This window comes from Pristiophorus japonicus, chromosome 1 (genome assembly GCF_044704955.1).
Source record: "Pristiophorus japonicus isolate sPriJap1 chromosome 1, sPriJap1.hap1, whole genome shotgun sequence".
Lineage (NCBI taxonomy): Eukaryota > Metazoa > Chordata > Chondrichthyes > Pristiophoridae > Pristiophorus > Pristiophorus japonicus.
In genome coordinates, this window is record NC_091977.1 from 59072492 (window position 1) to 59098288 (window position 25797).

Below are 25797 nucleotides of genomic sequence, written 5' to 3' on the forward strand. Positions count from 1 at the left end.
GGAGTTCTGCTAGTTTTATATATATATATAGATGTTAGATAAAGGAAAGCCAATAACCTGTGATTTTGCTCAGGATGAGTATGGGTTTTTATCATTTTTAGTATCAAAGTCCCTGATTTATCAGCATATGGGGCAGCTCTGGGATCACAGGGAGGAGGGCCCTGGGGTTGAGGAACATTGCAGAGAGGGGCTCTGGAAGCACTAGGCCAGGACCTGTGAAATGGGAAAGGGGTCCTGGGAGCATTGAAGAGGAAGTTCCTGCCAGTGCCTGCCTTTGACCTGTTTGAGTGTTCCCTTCTCTAAAATCTCACCTGTCAGTCTTCCTGCCCCAACTTGCATGTGTCCACTTTTCAACAGTCTGGCACCACCCTATCACTTACTCGCTTGTGCTGTTTCTGGCCTTTAAAGCATTCAGTGCATTATTAGTGTGTTTACTGATTGAAAATGCACAATTTTTCAAAAACAAACAAAAATCAGCTCATAACAGGCAAAACAATCTTAATTAATGCAATTTTCAAGCTCATACAAAAAAACCCACCTTTATGCTGCAAGAATGGTTCATTGCTTTTCATAGAAACATAGAAAATAGGTGCAGGAGTAGGCCATCGGCCCTTCGAGCCTGCACCACCAGTCAATAAGACCATGGCTGATCATTCACCTCAGTACTCCTTTCCTGCTTTCTCTCCATACCCCTCAATCCCTTTAGCTATAAGGGCCATATCTAACTCCCTCTTGAATATATCTAACAAACTGGCATCAACAACTCTCTGGTAGCGAATCCCACAGGTTAACAACTCTGAGTGAATTAGTTTCTCCTCATCTCGGTCCTAAATGGCTTACCCCTTATCCTTAGTTGACGGCACAAATCATTACAAATGGGTATGATTTGGTGGCCATTACAGAGACATGGTTGCAAGGTGGCCAGGACTGGGAATTAAACGTACAGGGGTATCTGACGATTCGGAAAGATAGGCAGGAAAGGAAGGGAGGTGGGGTAGCTCTGTTAATAAGGGATGATATCAGGGCAGTTGTGAGGGATGATATTGGCTCCAATGAAAAAAATGTTGAATCATTGTGGGTGGAGATTAGAGATAGTAAGGGGAAAAAGTCACTGGTCGGCGTAGTTTATAGGCCCCCAAATAATAACTTCATGGTGGGGCGGGCAATAATCAAGGGAATAATGGAGGCATGTGAAAAAGGAACGGCAGTAGTTATGGGGGATTTTAACCTACATATCGATTGGTCAAATCAAATCGCAGGGGGTAGCCTGGAGGAGGAATTCATAGAATGCATACGGGATTGTTTCTTAGAACAGTATGTAACAGAGCCTACAAGGGAGCAAGCCATTTTGGATCTGGTCCTGTGTAACGAGCCAGGAAAAATAAACGATCTCCTCGTAAAAGATCCTCTCGGAATGAGTGATCACAATATGGTTGAATTTGTAATACAGATTGAGGATGAGGAAGTTGTGTCAGAAACAAGAGTACTATGCTTAAACAAAGGGGACGACAGTGGGATGAGGGCAGAGTTGGCTAAAGTAGACTGGAAACAAGGACTAAACGATGGCACAATTGAGGAACAGTGGAGGACTTTTAAGGAGCTCTTTCATAATGCGCAACAAAAATATATTCCAGTGAAAAAGAAGGGCGGCAAGAGAAGAGATAACCAGCCGTGGATAACCAAAAAAATAAAGGAAAGTATCAAATCAAAGACCAATGCGTATAAGGTGGCCAAGGTTAGTGGGAAACTAGAGGATTGGGAAGATTTTAAGCAACAGCAAAGAATGACTAAAAAAGCAATAAAGAAAGGGAAGATAGATTACGAAGGTAAACTTGCGCAAAACATAAAAACAAATAGTAAAAGCTTTACAGATATATAAAACGGAAAAGAGTGACTAAAGTAAATGTTGGTCCCTTAGAAGATGAAAAGGGGGATTTAATAATGGGAAATGTGGAAATGGCTGAGACCTTAAACAATTATTTTGCTTCCGTCTTCACAGTGGAAGACACAAAAACCATGCCAAAAATTGCTGGTCATAGGAATGTGGAAAGGGAGGACCTTGAGACAATCACTATCACTAGGGGGGTAGTGCTGGACAGACTAATGGGATTGAAGGTAGACAAGTCCCCTGGTCCTGATGAAATGCATCTCAGGGTATTAAAAGAGATGGCGGAAGTTATAGCAGATGCATTTGTTATAATCTACCAAAATTCTCTGGACTCTGGGGAGGTACCAGCGGATTGGAGAGCAGCTAATGTAACGCCTCTGTTTAAAAAAGGGGGCAGGCAAAAGACAGGTAACTATAGGCCGGTTAGTTTAACATCTGTAGTGGGGAAAATGCTTGAAACTATCATTAAGGAAGAAATAGCGGGACATCTGGATAGGAATAGTGCAATCAAGCAGACGCAGCATGGATTCATGAAAGGGAAATCATGTTTAACTAACTTACTGGAATTCTTTGAGGATATAACAAGCATGGTGGATAGAGGTGTACCGATGGATGTGGTGTATTTAGATTTCCAAAAGGCATTCGATAAGGTGCCACACAAAAGGTTACTGCAGAAGATAAAGGTACGCGGAGTGAGAGGAAATGTATTAGCATGGATAGAGAATTGGCTGGCGAACAGAAAGCAGAGAGTCGGGATAAATGGGTCTTTTTCCGGTTGGAAATCAGTGGTTAGTGGTGTGCCACAGGGATCAGTGCTGGGACCACAACTGTTTACAATATACATAGATGACCTAGAGGAGGGGACAGAGTGTAGTGCAACAAAATTTGCAGATGACACTAAGATTAGTGGGAAAGCGGGTTGTGTAGAGGACTCAGAGAGGCTACAAGGTGATTTGGATAGGTTAAGCGAATGGGCTAAGGTTTGGCAGATGGAATACAATGTCGGAAAGTGTGAGGTCATCCACCTTGGGAAAAAAAACAGTAAAAGGGAATATTATTTGAATGGGGAGAAATTACAACATGCTGTGGTGCAGAGGGACCTGGGGGTCCTTGTGCATGAATCCCAAAAGGTTAGTTTGCAGGTGCAGCAGGTAATCAGGAAGGCAAATGGAATGTTGGCCTTCATTGCGAAAGGGATGGAGTACAAAAGCAGGGAGGTGTTGCTGCAACTGTATAAGGTATTGGTAAGGCCGCACCTGGAGTACTGCGTGCAGTTTTGGTCACCTTACTTAAGGAAGGATATACTAGCTTTGGAAGGGGTACAGAGACGATTCACTAGGCTGATTCGAGAAATGAGGGGGTTAACTTATGATGATAGATTGAGTAGACTGGGTCTTTACTCCTTGGAGTTCAGAAGGATGAGGGGTGATCTTATAGAAACATTTAAAATCATGAAAGGGATAGACAAGATAGAGGCAGAGAGGTTGTTTGCATTGGTGGGAGAGACTAGAACTAGGGGGCACAGCCTCAAAATACGGAGGAGCCAATTTAAAACCGAGTTGAGAAAGAATTTCTTCTCCCAGAGGGTTGTGAATCTGTGGAATGCTCTGCCCAAGGAAGCAGTTGAGGCTGGCTCATTGAATGTTTTTAAGTCAAAGATAGATAGATTTTTAAGCAATAAGGGAATTAAGGGTTACGGGGAGAGGGCGGGTAAGTGGAGCTGAGTCCACGACCAGATCAGCCATGATCTTGTTGAATGGCGGAGCAGGCTCGAGGGGCTAGATGGCCTACTCCTGTTCCTAATTCTTATGTTCTTAGACTGTGACCCCTGGTTCTGGACTCCCCCAACATCGGGAACATTCTTCCTGCATCTAACCTGTCCAGTCCCGTCAGAATTTTATGTTTCTATGAGATTCCCCTCTCATCCTTCTAAACTCCAGTGAATACAGGCCCAGTTTATCCAGTCTCTCCTCATATGTCAGTCCTGCCATCCCGGGAATCAGTCTAGTTAACCTTCGCCACATTCCCTCAATAGCAAGAACGTCCTTTCTCAGATTAGTTGACCAAAACTGAACACAATATTCCAGGTGAGGCCTCACCTACTGCAGTAAGACCTCCCTGCTCCTATACTCAAATCCCCCGAGCTATGAAGGCCAACATGCCATTTGCCTTCTTCATCGCCTGCTGTACTTGCATACCAACTTTCAATGACTGGTGTACCATGACACCCAGGTCTCGTTGCACCTCCCCTTTTCCTAATCTGCCGCCATTCAGATAATATTCTGCCTTTGTGTTTTTACCACCAAAGTGGATAACCTCACATTTATCCACATTATACTGCATCTGCCGTGCATTTGCCCACGCACCGAATCTGTCCAAATCACCCTACAGCCTCTTAGCATCCTGCTCACAGCGCACACCACCACCCAGCTTAGTGTCATCTGCAAACTTGGAGATATTACACTCAATTCCTTCATCTAAATTATTGATGTATATTGTAAATAGCTGGGGTCCCAGCAGTGAGCCCTGCGGCACCCCACTAGTCACTGCCTGCCATTCTGAAAAGGATCCGTTTATCCCGACTCTCTGCTTCCTGTCTGCCAATCAGTTCTCTATCCACGTCAATACATTACCCCCAATACCATGTGCTTTAATTTTGCACATCAATCTCTTGTGTGGGACCTTGTCAAAAGCCTTTTGAAAGTCCAAATACACCACATCCACTAGTTCTCCCTTGTCCACTCTACTAGTTGCGTCCTCAAAAAAAATTCTAGAAGATTTATCAAGCATGATTTCCCTTTCATAAATCCATGCTGACTTGGACCGATCCTGTCACTGCTTTCCAAATGCGCTGCTATTTCATCTTTAATAATTGATTCCAACATTTTCCCCACTACTGATGTCAGGCTAACCGGTCTATAATTCCCGGTTTTCTCTCTCCCTCCTTTTTTAAAAAGTGGTGTTACATAGGAACTGATCCAGAGTCGATAGATTGTTGGAAAATGATCACCAATGCATCCACTATTTTTAGGGCCACTTCCTTAAGTATTCTGGGATGCAGACTATCAGGCCCCTGGGATTTATTCCCATCAATCCCATCAATTTCCCTAACACAATTTCCTAACTAATAAGATTTCCCTTCAGTTCCTCCTCCTCGCTAGACCCTCGGTCCCCTAGTATTTCCGGAAGATTATTTGTATCTTCCTTCGTGAAGACAGAACCAAAGTATTTGTTCAATTGGTCTGCCATTTCTTTGTTCCCCATTATAAATTCACCTGATTCTGGCTGCAAGGGACCTACGTCTGTCTTCACATATCTACAGAAGCTTTTGCAGTCAGTTTTTATGATCCCTGCAAGCTTCCTCTCATACTCTTATTTTCCTCCTCCTAATTAAACCCTTTGTCCTCCTCTGCTGAATTCCAAATTTCTCCCAGTCCTCAGGTTTGCTGCTTTTTCTGGCCAATTTTCTGTCTCTTCCTTGGATTTAACACTATCCTTAATTTCCCTTGTTAGCCATGGTTGAGTCACATTCCCCATTTTACTTTTACTCCAGACAGGGATGTACAATTGTTGAAGTTCATCCATGTGATCTTTAAATATTTGCCATTGCCTATCCACCATCAACCCTTTAAGTATCATTCGCCAGTCTATTCTAGCCAATTCACATCTCATACCATCGAAGTTACCTTTCCTTAAGTTCAGGACCCTAATCTCTGAATTAACTGTGTCACTCTCCATCTTAATAAAGAATTCTACCATATTATGGTCACTCTTCCCCAAGGGGCCTCGCACAACAAGATTGCTAATTAGTCCTTTCTCATTGCACATCACCCAGCAGAAGAGAAGTGTTTTTAAGTGCCTTTGTAGCTAAATAAAGTGGAAAGGACCTTGCCGTGATTGACAGGGACAGCAGCCACTAAGGAGGAACCCAATAATTCAAATTAATTCTCCAGCAAGGTTTCAACCACTTTACAAAAAACAAGAACTATTAAACTTTTGCATTAAGAAAAAGAAATACTTCATTTTGTACTGCCAACAAAAAAAACATGCATTGTATAAAGGTTAACAAAAGGCAAAAGGACCAGTCGTTAATAGTTTAAATGTGAAACTTGCCTGACAGAAAGCTTTGAGAAGTCAATCTTCAGTTTGTTTCAAAGTTTTGGAAAAAGTAAAAGAAATATTTTATTTTGCACTGGCAATCGTCACAGAACTTGCCTTCCTGCCATTTCTCCAGCAGCAGACCTAATGCTGCCTCAAAAGGAAGACATTGAATGAAAAATTCAAACTTTGTGTGCAAGATGTATGCAGGTAAGAACCAGTTTGTTACATAGGGGTAAGTAAACCTAACTTGTACTTTGTTACTGCTCTGACTCAGCATACATGGTAAACCTCAGTTCCACTTTACAAGTTATTCCGCCCAGGAGTTGCAATATTACAAATGGGCAGCCAAATACTAGAATGCACCTAAAAGGACATTTTGGTCACAACTGAGGAAAATGAAAAGCAATAAAACCATGGTGAGAAATGCTACATCATATTTGAGATGAAACCATGTTTACCTGAAGTTGTTCTGGTTCCTGTGCTTTCAGGTTGCCAATTAGTCTCCTGTCTTTGATGTGGGTAATGTGCAGAATAACCCGGGGAGTATGGATAGTATGAAGTGCTTGGTTGTGATCTAAAAGGAGACGATTCAAGAACATTATTACTTATTGTTCAATCTTTTTGATTAGAATGAAGTTTACCTGCCATAAATATTCAAAGTGTTTACACTGAGGTGTGCGAAAAGCAGAGGAAATCGTATTCCCTTTCACTCATCGTCGTTCCATGAGCTTTCCCTGGTATCGTCTAAAATCTATAAGGGTAGGAACTGGTATGCGTTGCGCCATTTTTCAGGAGTACAATGGGCGCAGCGCTGACCATTTTAACAGTGGGACTGCCTGTGCCCAATCGGCGTAGTCGTTGGTCCTAATGCTAAACTGGTGGGGTAATTTTTTTTTTTAAAGTCGTCCAGGACAGATGCCGAAAACCAGTGTTAGGCCACTTAAATATGTAAATGAGGGGCCTAATGCTCATTGAAGAACCTTATCGAGACATTTGTCAGCGATGAGTGGATAGGCGTCAAGCCTGCACCGCTCAGGATTCTTCACCGGCCCCCCATGACAGCCAACTCCAGGAAAGTTTAAAAAAATAGCCTATGGAGCCAAGAGGATCAGGAGTGCTCCTCCGACTCCACAGACCATCGCAATCGCTGCCCTCCCTCCACCACTGCCATAACCCGTCGCCCACTCCAATTGCCCTCCCAGGACTTACCTGAAGGAGGCATGACCAACGCCAGCAGCTCACATCAAGTATGTTTCTATGGCCCGAAGACCAGTGGCAAGTATGCGCCAGACAGAGGTCTTAGAGAATTTGAGAGGTTAAGTTTCAGATTAAAGTACAAGAGCTCAAGGGAAGGTATCTCAGGATTACTCCTGATGCCATGAGCTGAGCAAGTTAGTGAAATTGGTCACATTCTTGCCACTATCTTTGGGGAATTTTTGGAAAGTAACTAACATAACATCAAACCTTATAAATAAATGGGCATTCCTGGATGGAATTCCCATGGAATAAGTCAGACACATGGAAAACTGAGGAAACTACAAGCCAAGTGAGACTATTGTTGATAAGGTTTCAGAAAGCATTCTAAGAGGAGAGAATAAAATATCCACGTCGAGATATTCGGGACTCACTCCCCTCCCCCCACCGCCCCTCCCCCTCCATCCCACTCCCCACCCCACCACCCCCCACCCCACCACCCCCCCCCCCCACCCAAGAAAGAAAAGACAGGCTTGCATTTATATAGCGCCTTTCATGACCATCAGACATCCCAAAGCACTTCACAGCCAATGAAGTACTTTTGGAGTGTAGTCACTGTTGTAATGTGGGAAACACAAGAAGGGTACGTACTCTGTGCATGAATGGTAGGGACTGAGAAGGCAGGATATTAGGCCTTGGACCTTATTCTCATATCAATGAGGCTGAGGTAGGAGGCCACGAAGGTAAGTAATGACCGTTCAGGCCGCTGCTAGCTTATTTCAACACCTCCCAGAGCCCCGACCTTTACTACTGAGAAGGACGAGGGAAACAATGTAATAGGAACACATCACCTTCAAGTCACACACCATCCTGACATTAATAAACATCATCATTCCTTCATCGTCAGCGAGTCAAAATCCTGAAATTTCCTACCCAACACCTTATTGAAACTACAGCAATTTGAGAATGAGACTCGCTATCGCCATCTCAGGGCAACTAGGAACGGGCAATAAATGCAGCCGTATCCATGTCACCTCGATCCCAAGAAAAAAAGCAGCACAAGATGGATGTCTATTGGGATATGAGGATTAACGTCTCCATCCATTGTCGTTACCGCCACTGAAAAGTTTTCTGCCCCACATCCACCATATTCACTCGCAAAAGATGGGTGCCATGTAGCATTGGTACATGAAAGTGTGTGCAGATGAGCAATAGATGTTCACAATGCTTGAAATCGTACCTCAGAGGATGCAGAAGTTTCCAACTTAGGTTTGCTCTATCCTAGATGGGTTCCACAAGAGAGGTGTGCACCATCTTCCTTCTGATACTAGCAAGCCTCTATTTGCCTTGACCCAGATGAGTTATGGACTCCAATACATGACCGTTTACTGGAGATTGGCCAAATACAGCCATCCTTCTTTCGTCTACTTCAGATACTGAGGCTATAATAGCTAAGTCCTTCACTTTTCTGTTTCCATCCCAACTTCCCTTTTAGAGGCTAGCTGCAGACTACAGAAAAAGAGTTGCACCCTGACAAATGTTCTGATACACTGCCAAGTGCTACAAGTATCTCTGGACAAGTTTTCCTTGTTCCTGTTAAGCAGTGCAGCCGTCTGGAGGTCCCGTGCAGTTGACTCACTTGCTAATAAATGGAAAAAGCGTGCATGTGCAGAAATTTGAATGGGCCATGTAGCCCGTTAAAGGAGCTACGTACCCCAACATCTTTTAAAGGGCATTGCCTGTAGCCTATTCAAATTACCAGGAGGGGCTTCCATATGAAAATGGGCCAGGCCAGCAGTGGACTTTTTTTTACTGGACTTAGAACACAAGAGCTTTATAGTCCATAACACAGAATTAAATTAAATGAACACTTAGTGACATGGGTTAATCAGGGACCGTGAGCAGGGATTTGTAGCGTGCTCGTCCAAATTAATGAAATTTATTTAAGGAACCCAGAAATGTACAGCTAAGGGGAATGCAATGGATGTTTATTTGGATTTTCAGAAACTATCTGACAAGGTGCTACATAGGAGAAATGTTACAAAATTAAGCAATTTGGTATTGAAGGGAATGGCTAGGGGATAGCAAGCATTGGCAGGATGCAGGTAGTGGTGTGTTCAGATATCTGTGCTCGGACCTCCGTTGTTTTCCATCCTTTTTCAGGATGTGGATGAAGGCACATAATGAATGATTTTGAAGTTTGCCAATGCTACAAAATTAATGGGCATAGCGAACTGCGAGCAAGAATGAAGACATTGCAGGAGGTCAGGGGAATGAGCAGGTAGGTGGTCGAAGAGGAGACATTTTGGCCAAAAGGACAGTGAAAGGTAATAGACCCTGTATCAGTTTAAGCTAATATAAATTGCTGCCATCGGTGTGGCTGCAGCGACAGTTTTAGTCACATGCACTAATTATAGTGCAAGATGCCTTACATACGCACTCGCAATAGAGGCAAATCTACTTCAGGTGTATATTTACTTAAATTTCTCAGCATTCAGGAAGTAAAGCGTTTACTATGAACAAAAAACACTCGCATATTCTGCGTTTTGTCTATTTTACCAACACACAAAAAGGTTAAAGTTCACGTGCATACACTGTGTGAATACGAGTATTGAGATCACATGCGCAACAATGCTGATTATTACTCTTTTTATGCATTAATTAGAAATTAATTTAGCCAAATCTGGGTCCCAATTACGTAGCTAGTGACAAACATGCTAGAAAACACTGTCCTAAATGGTGAGATCCTTTGCAAAGTGGAGGAACAGAAAGATGTAGTGTGCAGATACATAGATCTCTAAAGGTAAGAATACAGGTAGGAAGGGCCATGAACAGGCAAATATGCTCCTGGGCTTCATTATAGGAACACTAAATATAAAAGCAAGGAAGTGATGTTAGATTGGTTAGCCTACACTTGAAGGACTATGTGCAGTTCGGGGCACTAGAGGATATCAGAGCTTTGGAAAGAGTACAAGGAAGAGGTTATAGTAGTGAACAAAATTATTTTTTTCATTCCGAGATGTGGGTATCGCTGGCAAGACCAGCATTTATTGTCCATCCCTAATTGCCTTTGAGAAGGTGGTGGTGAGCCACCATCTTGAACTACTGCAGTCCTTGTGGTGAAGGTACTCCCACAGTGCTATTAGGGAGGAAGTTCCAGGATTTTGATCCAGCAATGATGAAGGAAAGGCAATATATTTCCAAGTCAAGATGGAGTGTAACTTGGAGGGGAACTTGCAGGTGATGGTGCTCCCATGCGCCTGCTGCCCTTTTCCTAGGTGCTAGAGGTTGCGGGTTTGAGAGGTGCTGCCGAAGAAGCCATGGCGAATTACAGATGGTACCAACTGCAGCCACGCTATGCCGGTGGCGGAAGGAGTGAATATTGAAGGTGGTAGATGGGGTGCTGATCAAGCGGACTGCTTTGTCCTGGATGGTGTCGAGCTTCTTGAGTGTTGTTGGAGCTGCATTCATCTTGGCAAGTGGAGAGCATTCCAACACACTCCTGACTTGTGCTTTGTCGGTGGTGGAAAGGCTTTGGGGAGTAAGACACTCGCCGCAGAATACCCAGCCTCTGAACTGCTCCTGTTACCACAGTATTTATGTGGCTGGTCCAGTAAAGTTTCTGGTCAATGATGACTCTCAGGCTGCTGTTGGTGGGTAACTCGGCGATGGTAATGCCATTGAATATCATGGGGAAGTGGTTAGACTCTCGCTCGTTGGAGTTGGTCAGCTCGTTGGAGTTGGTCATTGCTTGGCACTTGTGTGGCATGAACGTTACTTGCCACTTATCAGCCCAAGTCTGAATGCCGTGCAGATCTTGCTGCATGTAGTCATGGACTGCTTCATTTTCTGAAAAATTGTGAATGGAACAGAACAGTGTGTAATCATCAGCAAACATCCCCACTTCTGACCTTATGATGGAGGGAAGGTCATTGATGAAAATGATTGGGCCTAGGACACTGCCCTGAGGAACTGCTGCAGCAATTTCCTGGACTAGGATGATTGACCTCCAACAACCACAACCATCTTCCTTTGCGCTAGGTTTGACTCCAGCCAGTGGAGAGTTTTCCCCAATTCCTATTGACTTCAGTTTTACTAGGGCTCCTTGAGGCCACACTCGGTCAAATGCTGCCTTGATGTCAAGGGCAGTCACTCTCACCTCATCTCGGGAATTCAGCTCTTTTGTCTGTGTTTGTTCCAAGGCTGTAATGAGGTCTCGAGCAGAGTGGTTCTGGCGTAACTCAAACTGGGCATCGGTGAGCAGGTGCCACTTGAACATACTGTCGACCACACCTTCCATCACTTTGCTGATGATTGAGAGTAGGCTGATGGGGCGATAATTGGCCGGATTGGATTTGTCCTGCCTTTTGTGGACAGGACATACCTGAACAGTTTTCCACATTGTCAGGTAAATGCCAGTGTTGTAGCTGTACTAGAACAACTTGGCTAGAGGCGCGGCTTGTTCTGGAGCACAAGTCGTCAGCACGACAGCCGGGATGTTGTAGGGGCCCATTGCCATTGCTGCATACAGTGCGTTCAGCCATTTTTTGTATCACGTGGAGTGAATCGGATTGGCTGATGACTGGCTTCTATGATGGTGGGGACCTCAGGAGGAGGCCAATATGTATCATTCTCTCGGCACTTCTGGCTGAAGATGGTTGCAAATGCTTCAGCCTTGTCTTTTGCACTCGTGTGCTGGGCTCCGCCATCATTGAGGATGTGGTTATTCATGGAGCTTCCTCCTCCCGTTAGTTGTATAATTGTCCACCACCATTCACGACTGGATGTGGCAGGACTGCAGAGATTTGATCTGATCCGTTGATTGTGGGATCGCTTAGCTGTTTATAGGCAGTCCCTTGGAGTCAAGGATGATTTGTTTCCACACTATTATGAGTTCTCAGGTGACTGATGAGTCCAATGTGGGACCTACAATCTCTGTCACAAGTGGGGCAGACGGTGGTTGAAGGGATGGGTAGGTGGATGGGGTGCTTGGGTTGTTGTGCCCTCCTTCCGCTGTTTGCGCTTGGCTTCCGCTTTCTCCCGGTGAGGGACTCAAGGTGTTCTGCACCTTCCCAGATGCTTCTCCTCCACTTTGAACAGTCTTGGGCCAGGGATTCCCAGGTGTCGGTGGGGATTTTGCACTTTTTTCAAGGAGGCTTTGAGGGTATCCTTGAAGCGTTTCCTCTGCCCACCCGGGACTCGCTTGTCGTATCGGAGCTCTGAGTAGAGTGCTTGTTTTGAGAGTCTAGTATCAGGCATGCGGACGATGGCTGTTTAGCATGCATGTAGTCCTGCGTTGCAGCTTCCCCAGGTTGGTACCTCATTTTTAAGTATGCATGGTGCTGCTCCTGGCATGTTCTTCTGCACTCTTCATTGAACCAAGGTTTGGCTTGATGGTAATGGTAGACTGAGGGATATGCCGAGCTCAGAGGTCACAGATTGTGGTGGAATACAATTCTGCTGCTGCTGATGGCCCATATCAACTCGTGGATGCCCAGTTTTGAGCTACTAGATCTGTTCTGAATCTATCCCATTTAGCACAGTGATAGTGCCATGCAACACAATGGAGTGTGAAGACAGGACTTTGTCTCCACTAGGACTGTGCGGTGATCACTGCTACCAATGCTGTCATGGACATGTGCATCTGCGACAGGTAGATTGGTGAGGACAAGATCAAGTAGGTTTTTCCCTCATGTTGATTCTCTCACCATCTGCTGCAGAACCAGTCTGGCAGCTATGTCCTTCAGGACTCGGCCAGCTCAATCAGTAGTGGTGCTACCGAATCAGTCTTGGTGATGGATATTGAAGTCCCCCACCCAGAGTACATTCTGTGCCCTTGCTATCCTCAGTGCTTCTTCCAAGTGGTATTCAACATGGAAAAGTACTGATTCATCAGCTGAGGGAGGGTAGTAGGTGGTTTCCTTGCCCATGCTGCCTGAAGCGATGAGCCATGGGGTCCGGAATCAACGTTGAGGACTCCCAGGGCCACACCTGGCTGACTGTATACCATCGTGCCGCCACCTAGGGTGGATCTGTCCTGCTGGTGGGATAGGATATACTCAGGGATGGTGATGGAGGAATCTGGGACATTGGCTGGTGCTTGATTAGTCTGTGGGATAGCTCTCACAATTTTGGTACAAGTCCCCATATGTTCATGAAGAGGACTTTGCAGGGTCAACTGGGCTGGGTGTGCCGTTGTCATGTCCAAAGCTGGTGCCGAGGTCGCTGCCGGGTGGTCCGTCTGGTTTTCTTATTATTGTTTCTTGTAACTGTTTGTTACAACTGAGGGGCTTGCTAACCATTTCAGAGGGCAATTAAGGGTCAACCACATTGCTGTGGGTCTGGAGTAGTATATAGGTCAGACCAGGTGAGGATGGCAGATTTCCGTACCGAAAAGGAAATTAGTGAACCAGATGGGTTTTCATGGTCACCATTACTGACACTAGCATTTTATTCCAGATTTATTTAATTAGCTGAATTTAAATTGCCCAGCTGCCGTGGTGGAATGTAAACTCATGTCTCCGGAGATGAACTTGCAGTTTCTCCCTTTTATTTTAAGCCTGATTAAGGGTACACACATGATAGGTCAATTTAATGGATGTTTTACAAAATGATGACAAGATTCGAGAGGGTGTTAGCAGGTGAGATTTTAGTAACTGGACAAGTACACTGTTATACATTTCTGCCCAAGATGGAAGGCACTGAACTTCGAACTAAAAGTGGCTCTGTTCCATTGCATGCACCAGTGTCTTTAATTGCGTCAGCTGATCTCCAAATTGAGGATATGCTTTAATTGTGTAGGCGCTAGTGTTCTTTATTGGGTTGTGCCTGTGTAAACTAATCGGGATGAGAAATAGGTGTTTTTTTGAGCGAAAATTATAGCTTTGAAGAATTGTAATAACAGATGTTCTTTATTGGGGAAACAGTAGCAAAACTGTATGTGTGTAAAGATAGCAGAAAAATGCAGGAATGGCTATTGGACATGCCCAGGGATGGTGGAGGAGGAGTCTGGGACATTGGCTGAAAGGTATGCACGAGCAATAACTTATGTGGAAAACAACGGTTAAACAGTGTAAGATTGTTTCCACTATTTGGTGAATCAGTAACAGAGACAGGATTACCATGAGAAGAACAAAGGGAAAAGTTAGAAGAATTGTTCATACAGGGTTTATGGAACACTAAATGCTTTACCACCGATGATGATTGAGGTACAGACTGTAACATAATTTAGAAAGTAATTGGATAAGTATTGGTAAAGTAATAATTTGACATAATAGATTAATGCATAAGGTCAGAGTATGCAGAGTCAGGGGATAGGTAGCAGAATGGATAGCTAGCTGGCTGCAAGACAGAAAGCAGAGAGTAGGGGTAAAGGGTCGCTATTCCGAGTGGCAGAAGGTGGAAAGTAGGCTCCCACAAGGACCACTGTTGGTCACAATTTACATCAACGATTTAGGCATTGGAATCAAAAACACAATTTCTAAATTTGCAGAGGGAGGAGGACTGTAACAAATTACAAGAGGGCATTAATAAACTTGGAGAATGGGCATTTAATTGGTAAATTAATATAAACATAGATAAGAGCGAGGTATTACATTTTCGTAAGAAAAATAAAGAGGTCACATATTATTTAGAAAGGGGTGGTGGAGCAGGGGAATCTGGGAATACAGATACACAAATCACTAGAAGTAGCAACGCAGGTTAATAAGGCCATTAAAAAAGCAAACCAAGCACAAGGGTTTATTTCTAGAGGAATAGAATTGAAAAGTAGAAAAGTTATACTAAACTTCTACAGTGCTGGTCACAATATTACAAAAAAGATATTGAGGCACTGGAGAGGATGCCGAGAATATTTACAAGCATGATGTCAGAGGTTATAACTATCAGGAAAGGATGAACAGGCTGGGTCTCTCTTCTTTTGAAGAGAAAAAAGCTGAGGGGTGACCTAATAGAGGTCTTAAAAAGAATTTTAAATGTGAAGTGTTGCTGAACCGAGAGCTAATGTAGATCAGTGATATAACAGGATTGATGGGCGAGAAGCACTTGGTGCGGGTTAGGATATGGGCAGCAGTGTTTTGGATGAGTCATGTTTATGGAGGATGGAAGATGGAGGCTGTCGAGGAGAGCATTGGAATAGTCAAGTCCTGGAGGTAACAAAAGCATGGATGAGGGTTTCAGCAGCAGATAGCCTGAGACAGTGGCTGGGAAGGGGGATGGAATCGGTGGCAAGGGAATGGAGTTTGGGGCAAGGGCTGGGACAATGTTTAATTGGAGAAAATTGCAGCTTATTCAAGACTGGATGTTGGAGGGGTCAAGAGAGGTGGTAGTGATATAGTACTCGGTGTCATAAGTGTACACGTGGAACCTGACATCCTGTCTTTCGATAATGTCATTGAGAGGCAGCACATAGATGAGAAATAGGAGGAGGCCAAAATTAGATTCTTGGGGGATTCCAGAGATAATGGTGTGGGGGCAGGAAGAAAAGCCATTGCAGGAGATGCTCCGACTACGACTGGACAGGTAGAACCAGATGAGGGAAGTTTCCTCTTAGGTGGACATCGGCGGAGAGGTTTTGAAGGACTTTGGCATGGTTGACCGTGCCAAAGACAGCAGACATCAATGGATGAGGAGGGATATTACCCCACAGTACAATCATGGAGGATATAATTTGTGACATTGATAAGGGAAGTTTCAGTGTTGTGGCAAGGTCAGAAAGCTGATTGGAGGTTCAAACGCTGAGTGAGAAAGATGGTCACGTTCAAGGACTTGAGAAGTAAAAGATAGGACAGCGGTTTGCAAGGATAGAGAGTCCATGGGTGGGTTTTTTTGAGGGGGCGGGCAATAATGGCAGATTTGAAAGGGCAAGGACAGTACCTGAGGAGAAAAAAAACAGTTTACAGTATCAGCTGCAATGGATGCCTGGAATAGAAGTTAGATGGTCAGCAGTTTAGTGGGAATACGATTGGACAAGATGAGCTCAGAGAGGGTATGAGGGAGAAATAAGAGAGAAAAGAGAGAATGATGCAGGTTCAGGACTAGGGCAAAGGAAGCTTGTCTTGTTTGGGATGGGAGAAATGCGATAGGGGCAGCTGAACGGATCGTCTCAATTTTAGTGACAAAGAAGTCCATGAATTCCTCACACTTGCTTTGGAGGGGTGGAGGAGAGCGGTTTAAGAAGATGGTTTGCAGTAGGGAAAAGGCGGCTGGGGTCATCTTTTCATTCCAGGATGACCCTGGTATAGTGAGCAGTTTTGGCAGAGAGCAGGACCCGATAGAGCTTTATGTGGCCCAGCCAGATCTGATAATCAATGGCTGAACTAGTTTTGCGCCATAAATGTTCACGTATACGCCCCTTGGACTTAAGGGAGCGAAGATGGGTGCCGTACCAGGGGGAACAACCAGGGTGGGAGAGCAAGGATTTTAGTGGAGACAAGGGCATCAAGGCAGGGGTGAGGGAGTGATTGCGCAGATTATGACATTATCATGGCGAATGAAGAGCCAAAGGCTAGACAGATGGGAGTTTGAAAGTGCCAATTTAAGTGATTTGGTTCTGCATTGCTAGGAGACATCAGAACAAGCGGACAAAAGTTTAAGCTGAGGAGATTCACATTCCGATAGAATGTTTGACAATATTACACAGAAACAGGCCATTCGGCCCAAAAGACCTATCCTGGTGTTTATGCTCCACACTAGCCTCTTCCCACCTTAAGTGGCCATAAATATAAGACAGTTACCAATAACCCCAATAAGGAACTCAGGAGAGACTTCTTTAACCAGAGAGTGGTTAGAATGTGGAACTTACTACCGCATGAAGTAGTTGAGGCAAACAGCACAGATGCATTTAGGGGAAAGATAGATAAGTACACGAGTGAGAAAGGAATAGAAGGATATGTCGCTTTGCTGGGAGGGTGATTAGTTATTGGAAAAGCTTACCAAAGGAAACTCTAGCGGCAAATTGTTTAGATATCTTCAAATGCAAAATCGGACAAGTACACTGATGAGAAACATATTGTTGGATATAACTGCTTGGCCTGCACAGGTTACACTAGATACACCAATGGCCTTTTCCAGCTTTGAGTTTTCTAGGTTTTCTGGTAAATATATAAAAGGCTGGTGGGAATTTTTTTCTTCCTTCCTTGGCAGAGCCTAAAAGTAAAGGGATCTGGGAGTGATCATTGATCATACTCTGAAAGTATATATCTAGTCTGTATGAGGAAGGTATCAATTAAGACAAATTGGATACAAGGCTGCATCTGGATGATGGGACTATAAATCAGAATAAGTTATATAGACATTGCATAGGCCAAATCTAGTCACCCTACTTCTAAAAGAATATAGATGCATTAGAAAGGATTCAGAGAAGAGCAATCAGAATGATTCCAGATCTTAGGGGACTGACAAAAGGCTCAAGTGATTGAACATTTTTTACTGGAGTAAAGACAGAGGAGAGTCATACCCCAGGCATGTAATTTAAAAAAAATGAAAGAGAGAGCATGAAAACATTTTGGCAAGTAATATCAAGGAAAATCCAAAGATGTTTTATAAATACATTAAGAGCAAGAGGATAACTAAAGAAAGAGTAGGGCCTATTAGAGGCCATAAAGATAATCTGTGTGTGGAGGCGGAAGACGTGGGTATGGTTCTTAATGAATATTTTGCGCCTGTTTTCACAAACGAGAGGGGCAATGCAGACATTGCAATCAGGGAGGAGTGTGAAATATTAGATGAAAAAATAGTGAGAAAGGAATCATTAAGGGGTTTAGCAGCTTTCAAAGTGGATAAATCCCCAGGCCCGGATGAAATGTATCCCAGGCTGTTAAGAGAAGCAAAAGAGGAAACAACAGAAGCTCAGCCCATCATTTTCCAATCCTCTCTGGCTACAGGTGTGGTGCTGGAGGACTGCTAACGTGGTACCTTTGTTTAAAAAGGGAGATAGGGATATACCGAGTAATTACAGGCCAATTAGCCTAACCTCGGTGGTGGAAAAATTATTGGAAAAAATTCTGAGGGACAGAAAGGCACGGATTAATCAAGGACAGTCAGCATGGATTTGTTAAGGGAAGGTTATATCTGACTAACTGGATTGAATTTTTTTGAGGTGGTAACAAGGAGGGTCGATGAGGGTAGTGTGTTTGATGTAGTGTATATGGATTTTAGCAAGGCTTTTGCTAAGGTCCCACATGGCAGACTGGTCACGAAAGTAAAAGCCCATGAGATCCAGAGCAAAGTGGCAAGTTGGATCGAAAATTGGCTCAGTGGCAGGAAGTAAAGGGTAATGGTTGATGGGTGTTTTTGTGACTGGAAGGCTGTTTCCAGTGGGATTCTGCAGGGCTCAGTACTAGGTCTCGTGCTTTTTATGGTATATATCAATGATCTAGATTTGAATATAGGAGCTATGATTAAGAAGTTTGATGATACGAAAATCGGCTGTGTGGTTGTTAATGAAGAAGAAAGCTGTAGACTGCAGGAATATACCAATGAACTGGTCAGGTGGGCAGACCGGTGACAAATGAAATTCAATCTGGAGAATTGAGGTAATGCATTTAGGGAGGGCTAACACAGCAAGGGAATACACATTAAATGCTAGTGTAGAGGAACAAAGGGACCTTGGAGTGCATGTACTGGAGAATTGTGGCTATGAGGAAAGATTAGAGATGCTGGGTCTGTTTTCTTTGGAACAGAGGAGGCTGAGGGGAGTCCTTATTGAGGTGTATAAACAACAACCAGGGGGCATAGATTTAAAGTAATTGGTAGGAGATTTTGAGGGGATATTTCTTCAATAAGAGGGTGGTGGGGGTGTGGATCTCACTGCCTGAAAGGGTGGTAGAGGCAGAAACCCTCACCACATTTAAAAAGTACTTGGATGTGCACTTGAAGTGCTGTAACCTACAGGGCTACAGGCCTAGAGCTGGAAAGTGGGATTAGGCTGGACAGTTCTTTGTTGGCCAGCGCGGACACAATGGGCCGAAATGGCCTCCTTCCGTGCTGTAAATTTCTATGATTCTATGACAAATAAAGTTGAAGTTAACAAGCTATTTAACTTGCGCAGTGAGCACAGGATTAGAGAGAGAACACAAATACAGAATTTATAAACCTAAAGTAAGAGTAGAGATTAGAAAACTCTTTCCACTCCCCTCTGTTCCCACCACCGCCCCCCCGCCATCCCAGGACAGTGGATGTGGAACAGATTCCCAAAGAATTTAAAATAATGAAAGGGATAGACAAGATCGAGGCAGAGAGGTTGTTTCCACTGGTCGGGGAGACTAGAACTCGGGGGCACAGCCTCAAAATCTCAAAATACGGGGGAGCCAATTTAAAACCGAGTTGAGAAGGAATTTCTTCTCCCAGAGGGTTGTGAATCTGTGGAATTCTCTGCCCAAGGAAGCAGTTGAGGCTAGCTCATTGAATGTATTCAAGTCACAGATAGATAGATTTTTAACCAATAAGGGAATTAAGGGTTACGGGGAGCGGGCGGGTAAGTGGAGTTGAGTCCACGGCCAGATCAGCCATGATCTTGTTGAATGGCGGAGCAGGCTCGAGGGGCTAGATGGCCTACTCCTGTTCCTAATTCTTATGTTCTTATGAAGGGAGTTAATTTGGGGTTAACTGGAATTTTTAAAAGGTGGTGGATTGATATCTGTTGAGAAGAGGGATAAGCAGTCGAGAGAGATTAACATTAAATGTTTTTTTCAAGGAAACTGGGAAGGAAATTAGTGCCTCTAAAGTAGAAGATTGACAGGGGGTGTAGGAGGGAATTCCACGATAGAATAATTATATACAGACTCTGGATGGACCTGAAAGTCCTTTTCTTGTTCTGGATTTTATGATATTCTTAGTGAGTTTCAGAATTTTGCCATTATTTTCCACTTTATTTTAATGGCATGTAGAAGTTAAAAATCAAAATATTAAAGATTTCGATGCCCCATTTAGCTGAATGTTACAACTGAAAATGCAGTACATTATACTACATAGGATTTACAGCATGGAATCAGGCCATTCGGCCCAACAGATCCATGCCAGTGTTTATGTCTGACACAAGCCTCATCCCACCGTACTTCATTTTACCTCATCTACATATCCTTCTGTTCCTTTCTCCACCATGTGTTTACCTAATTTTCCCTTAAATGCATCTATGCTAGTTGCCGCAACTACTCCTTGTGGTAGCGTGTTCCATATTCTAACCACTCGCTGGGTAAAGAAGTTTCTCCGGAATTATCTTTTATTTATGGCCCCTAGTTCTGGTCTCACCCGCAAGCGGAAACATTTTTTCTACGTCTACCCTATCAAACCCTTTCATAACCTTAAAGACCTCCATCAGGTCACCCCGTTAGCCTTCTCTTTTCTAGAGAAAAAAGCCCCAGCCTGTTCAATCTTTCCCGCTAGGTATAACCTCTCAGTTCTGGTATAATTCAACTAAATCTGTTTTGCATCTTTTCTCTTACCTCAATATCCTATGTATAATATGGAGACCACAACTGTTCACAGTACTCCAAGTATGCTCCGTTGGGCAGGCTACATAGTCCACATGCCAGACACGAGACTCCCAAAGCAAACGCTCCACTCAGAACTCCTTCACGGCAAACGAGCCAAAGGTGGGCAGCAGAAACCCTACAAGGATACCCTCAAAGTCTCCCTGATAAAGTGCGACATCCCCACCGACACCTGGGAGACCCTGGCCAAAGACCGCCCTAAGTGAAGGAAGTGCATCCGGGACGGCGCTGAGCACCTTGAGTCTCAACGCCGAGAGCATGCAGAAACCAAGTGCAGGCAGCAGAAAGAGCGTGCGACAAACCAGTCCCACCCACCCCTTCCCTCAACAACTATCTGTCCCATCTGTGACAGAGACTGTGGTTCTCGTATTGGACTGTACAGCCATCGAAGAACTCATGTTAAGAATGAAAGCAAGTTTTCCTTGATTCCGAGGGACTGCCTATGATGATATGATGATGAACAAAGTTCACTGAAAGTTTAACGTAACTTCTCTGCTTTTCAATTCTATCCCTCTAGAAATGAACCCCAGTGCGTTTTTTGCATTTTCATGGCCTTACTAACCTGCATTGTTATTTTTAGTGATTTGTGTCCTGCTTTGTTACTTTTAGTGATGTGTATATCCCTCTGCTCTTCTACCCAATTTGAACACCGAGGGGGGAATTTTAACCTAAAAAAGGGTGGATTGGGGAGTGTGGGAAGTTGGTGTTAAAAATCTGAATCCTGACCTGAACCCGCTGCCCACTTTCTGGTTTTAACAGCCAATCTGCTGCCAGGAGGCAGATCGTCTATTTAAATATTATAAGGAGACTAGGAGCCTCTGCTTTAACCTCCATTTTGAATTTTAACTTTTGCTGCTCGGGTTTTGCATGCCTCATGAAACCCGTCAGTTAATGCAAGGTGACAATTGCTGGATTGAGGAGATAAGTGCCTTTACTTTTACCTCCTGGATCCAACATCCATACCTAACCCACCCCACGCAATCAAAGATATCTCCCCACCCCCCCCACCCCTGATTCCTCTCCCAGGCCTCCAATTCCCCCCCACTCCTCTATCCACCACCAAAGGCCTCCGATTTCCCCCCCCACCTCCGGCTGCCAATCTTTACGAACACAACCCCTGCTCCTCCCACAATCGCTTCAGACCCCGCGATGCCCCGACCCACCCTGTGCTGCTCCTGGTCCCCGATCCACACCCAGCCCCCCTCCCCACCCTACCACCGTGCTCCTCTCTTCAGCCCCCATCACCACCCCACCCCCATGCTACCCCGGATCCCTGACCTATTCAGAACCGCCACACCCACGTGCTGCTCCCAGCCCCTGATCTTGACCAGACCCCACCACCCCAGACATGCACTTCTCAGCCCCAGATTGCTTCAGAACGCTGCGACCCGCCCGCCCCCCACCCCTCCCCCCCAACCTCCTCACTCCTCCTGGCCCCAATCTCTTTGAAAGTATGAGGCATGAATTGGCTAGGATAGATTGGCGAATGATACTTAAGGGGTTGACAGTGGATGGGCAATGGCAGACATTTAGAGACCGCATGGTTGAACTACAACAATTGTACATCCCTGTCTGGCGTAAAAATTAAAAAGGGAAGGTGGCTCAACCGTGGCTATCAAGGGAAATCAGGGATAGCATTAAAGCCAAGGAAGTGGCATACAAATTGGCCAGAAATAGCAGCGAACCCAGGGACTGGGAGAAATTTAGAACTCAGCAGAGGAGGACAAAGGGTTTGATTAGGGCAGGGAAAATGGAGTACGAGAAGAAGCTTGCAGGGAACATTAAGACGGATTGCAAAAGTTTCTATAGATATGTAAAGAGAAAAAGGTTAGTAAAGATAAACGTAGGTCCCCTGCAGTCAGAATCAGGGGAAGTCATAACAGGGAACAAAGAAATGGCAGACCAATTGAACAAGTACTTTGGTTCGGTATTCACTAAGGAGGACACAAACAACCTTCCGGTTATAAAAGGGGTCAGAGGGTCTAGTAAGGAGGAGGAACTGAGGGAAATCCTTATTAGTCGGGAAATTGTGTTGGGGAAATTGATGGGATTGAAGACCGATAAATCTCCAGGGCCTGATGGGCTGCATTCCAGGGTACTTAAGGAGGCGGCCTTGGAAATAGTGGCTGCATTGACAGTCATTTTCCAACATTCCATAGACTCTGCATCAGTTCCTATGGAGTGGAGGGTAGCCAATGTAACCCCACTTTTTAAAAAAGGGTGAAAGAAAACAGGGAATTATAGACCGGTCAGCCTGACATCGGTAGTGGTAAAATGATGGAATCAATTATTAAGGATGTCATAGCAGCGCATTTGGAAAGAGGTGACATGATATATCCAAGTCAGCATGGATTTGTGAAAGGGAAATCATGCTTGACAAATCATCTGGAATTTTTTGAGGATGTTTCCAGTCGAGTGGACAAGGGAGAACCAGTTGATGTGGTGTATTTGGACTTTCAGAAGGCTTTCGACAAGGTCCCACACAAGAGATTAATGTGCAAAGTTAAAGCACATGGGATTGGGGGTAGTGCGCTGACGTGGATTGAGAACTGGTTGGCAGACAGGAAGCAAAGAGTAGGAGTAAATGGGTACTTTTCAGAATGGCAGACTAGTGGGGTACCGCAAGGTTCTGTGCTGGGGCCCCAGCTGTTTACATTGTACATTAATGATTTAGACGAGGGGAATAAATGTAGTATCTCCAAATCTGCGGATGTCACTAAGTTGGGTGGCAGTGTGAGCAGCGAGGAGGATGCTATGAGGCTGCAGAGTGACTTGGATAGGTTAGGTGAGTGGGCAAATGCATGGCAGAAGAAGTATAATGTGGATAAATGTGAGGTTATCCACTTTGGGGGTAAAAAGAGAGAGACAGACTATTATCTGAATGGTGACAGATTAGGAAAAGGGGAGGTGCAACGAAACCTGGGTGTCATGGTACATCAGTCATTGAAGGTTGGCATGCAGGTACAGCAGGCGGTTAAGAAAGCAAATGGCATGTTGGTTTTCATAGCGTGGGGATTTGAGTACAGGGGTAGAGAGGTGTTACTACAGTTGTACAGGGCCTTGGTGAGGCCACACCTGGAGTATTGTGTACAGTTTTGGTCTCCTAACTTGAGGAAGGACATTCTTGCTGTTGAGGGAGTGCAGCGAAGGTTCACCAGACTGATTCCCGGGATGGCGGGACTGACATATCAAGAAAGACTGGATCAAATGGGCTTGTATTCACTGGAGTTCAGAAGAACGAGAGGGGATCTCATAAAAACGTTTAAAATTCTGACTGGTTTAAGACAGGTTAGATGCAGGAAGAATGTTCCCAATGTTGGGGAAGTCCAGAACCAGGGGCCACAGTCTAAGGATAAGGAGTAAGCCATTTAGGACCGAGATGAGGAGAAACTTCTTCACCCAGAGAGTGGTGAACCTGTGGAATTCTCTACCACAGAAAGTTGTTGAGGCCAATTCACTAAATATATTCAAAAAGGAGTTAGATGTAGTCCTTACTACTAGGGGGATCAAGGGGTATGGCGAGAAAGCAGGAATGGGGTACTGAAGTTGCATGTTTAGCCATGAACTCATTGAATGGTGGTGCAGGCTCGAAGGGCCGAATGGCCCACTCCTGCACCTATTTTCTATGTTTCTATGTTTCAGACCCTACCCCTATCATCCCCATGCTTGTCGCGGCTCCCGATCTCTTCAGACCCTCCCCTATGGAGACCCACATGCTCCTCCGGCCTCCCTTCTGGCGCTATTCCCTTTTCGAATTAATTTTTATATATATGTAATAGTATAGTGCCTCTGCTATTTCTTTCCTAACTTCTTTAAATATGAGTGGATGCAATCTATCCAGACCAGGGGTTTTAATCCTCTCTAAGTTTGGTTAGTTTGTCAATTTTCTCCCCCCTTTCTATCTTAAATGTCTTTATGAGTCCATGTCAGTTTAGAGTCAAGTATTCTGAACCATAAATATCAAGAAACTATATGAGTTTACTAATGATTATCAGATTAGAAACAAGTATTCTAAGCATTATATTCACATTTATTACACTTTAAGACTGTAAATGACATACCTTCTGCTGCCAAACAGATACCCAAGGAAACCACCTGCTCCTACTCCAGTCCAAAATCCCGGTCCTGAGCTGCAGCCCTGTTGAGATCTAGTAGAGTCTTGATAGTTCTTGCCAGAAAACATTTCATCTGCTGGGCTACCTGGAAACAAAAAGGAATAGTTGCATATTACCCACAAAGGTAAAGCAATATTGGATTTGGCCCCAACTAATGAGTAATTGGCAAGTTGAAGTAAAGGAACATTTGGCATCTCGTGATCATAGTTGTTCATATTAAATTCAAATGAGGACAGGACAGATGATAATAAATCGGATTCCGAGAGCACAGAGTTTAAAGGAGATGAAAAGCTACATGAAAAGATTAAAATAGGAAGAAGCATTTAAAGCGATAAATGTGGAAGAAATGGAAGTATTTTCATAAGGTGTTTTTTTTTTACATTGCAAAGACAGTTTATCCCAGAAATAAATGGAGGATCAAACAGGAGCTAACATTAACAAGAACATTCAGGAAAAGGACATAAAAAATTGTGAAATGTACAGGGAAGAGACAGGATAGGGAGAGCTATAGAATCAAGGCCAAGAAACTGATAAAACAGAGTAATATATCATATTATAAAGGACAATAATGGATCATTCTTTACATACATCAGGAGTGGGGAAAGGGTGTAGATACACATTGGGCCATTTGCTCGTGAGATGTGGAAGGAGGTGGTGTCTGAGGACAGAGGTCTAAATCATTAAGGAGAGGGGCAACAAGATGCCTAAATTAAGCAAGGTAGAGAAAGGAGATGAGAAGCATAGTAGCTGAAGGGAAACAAAACTCCAGTAGTTTCCATCCACTGATATCTTTCAAGGTTGGAATCTGTTTAAGTCCAAATAAACTGGAAGGTACGAAATGTGACCGCCCCCCCACCCCAGCACAGGAAGCCGTTCAAGCCCATCGAGTCTGCGCCTGCTCTTTCGAAGAGCAACCCAGTTCGTTCCACTCACTCGCTCTTTCCCTGCAATTTTTTTTCCCTCATGTATTTATCAAATTCCCTTTTGAAGGCTACTACTGAATCTGTTT

The 25797-nt window shown here is 44.2% G+C and overlaps 1 protein-coding gene across 2 annotated transcripts in view; it reads right to left on the reverse strand.

The window, feature by feature from the left end:
• The window catches only part of saraf (store-operated calcium entry-associated regulatory factor), a 53708-nt gene that overhangs the window by 3717 nt on the left and 24194 nt on the right, over positions 1-25797 (reverse strand). The window contains exons 4-6 of one of the 2 annotated variants that reach the window (XM_070899281.1): positions 24735-24873; positions 6448-6563; positions 312-400 (exon numbers count right to left, since the gene is read on the reverse strand). In XM_070899281.1, coding sequence (XP_070755382.1) covers positions 351-400; positions 6448-6563; positions 24735-24873 — 305 coding nt within the window. In that variant the 3' untranslated portion in view covers positions 312-350. The remainder of the gene's footprint in view (positions 1-311; positions 401-6447; positions 6564-24734; positions 24874-25797) is intronic. The other variant, XM_070899363.1, reaches the window with a different exon arrangement.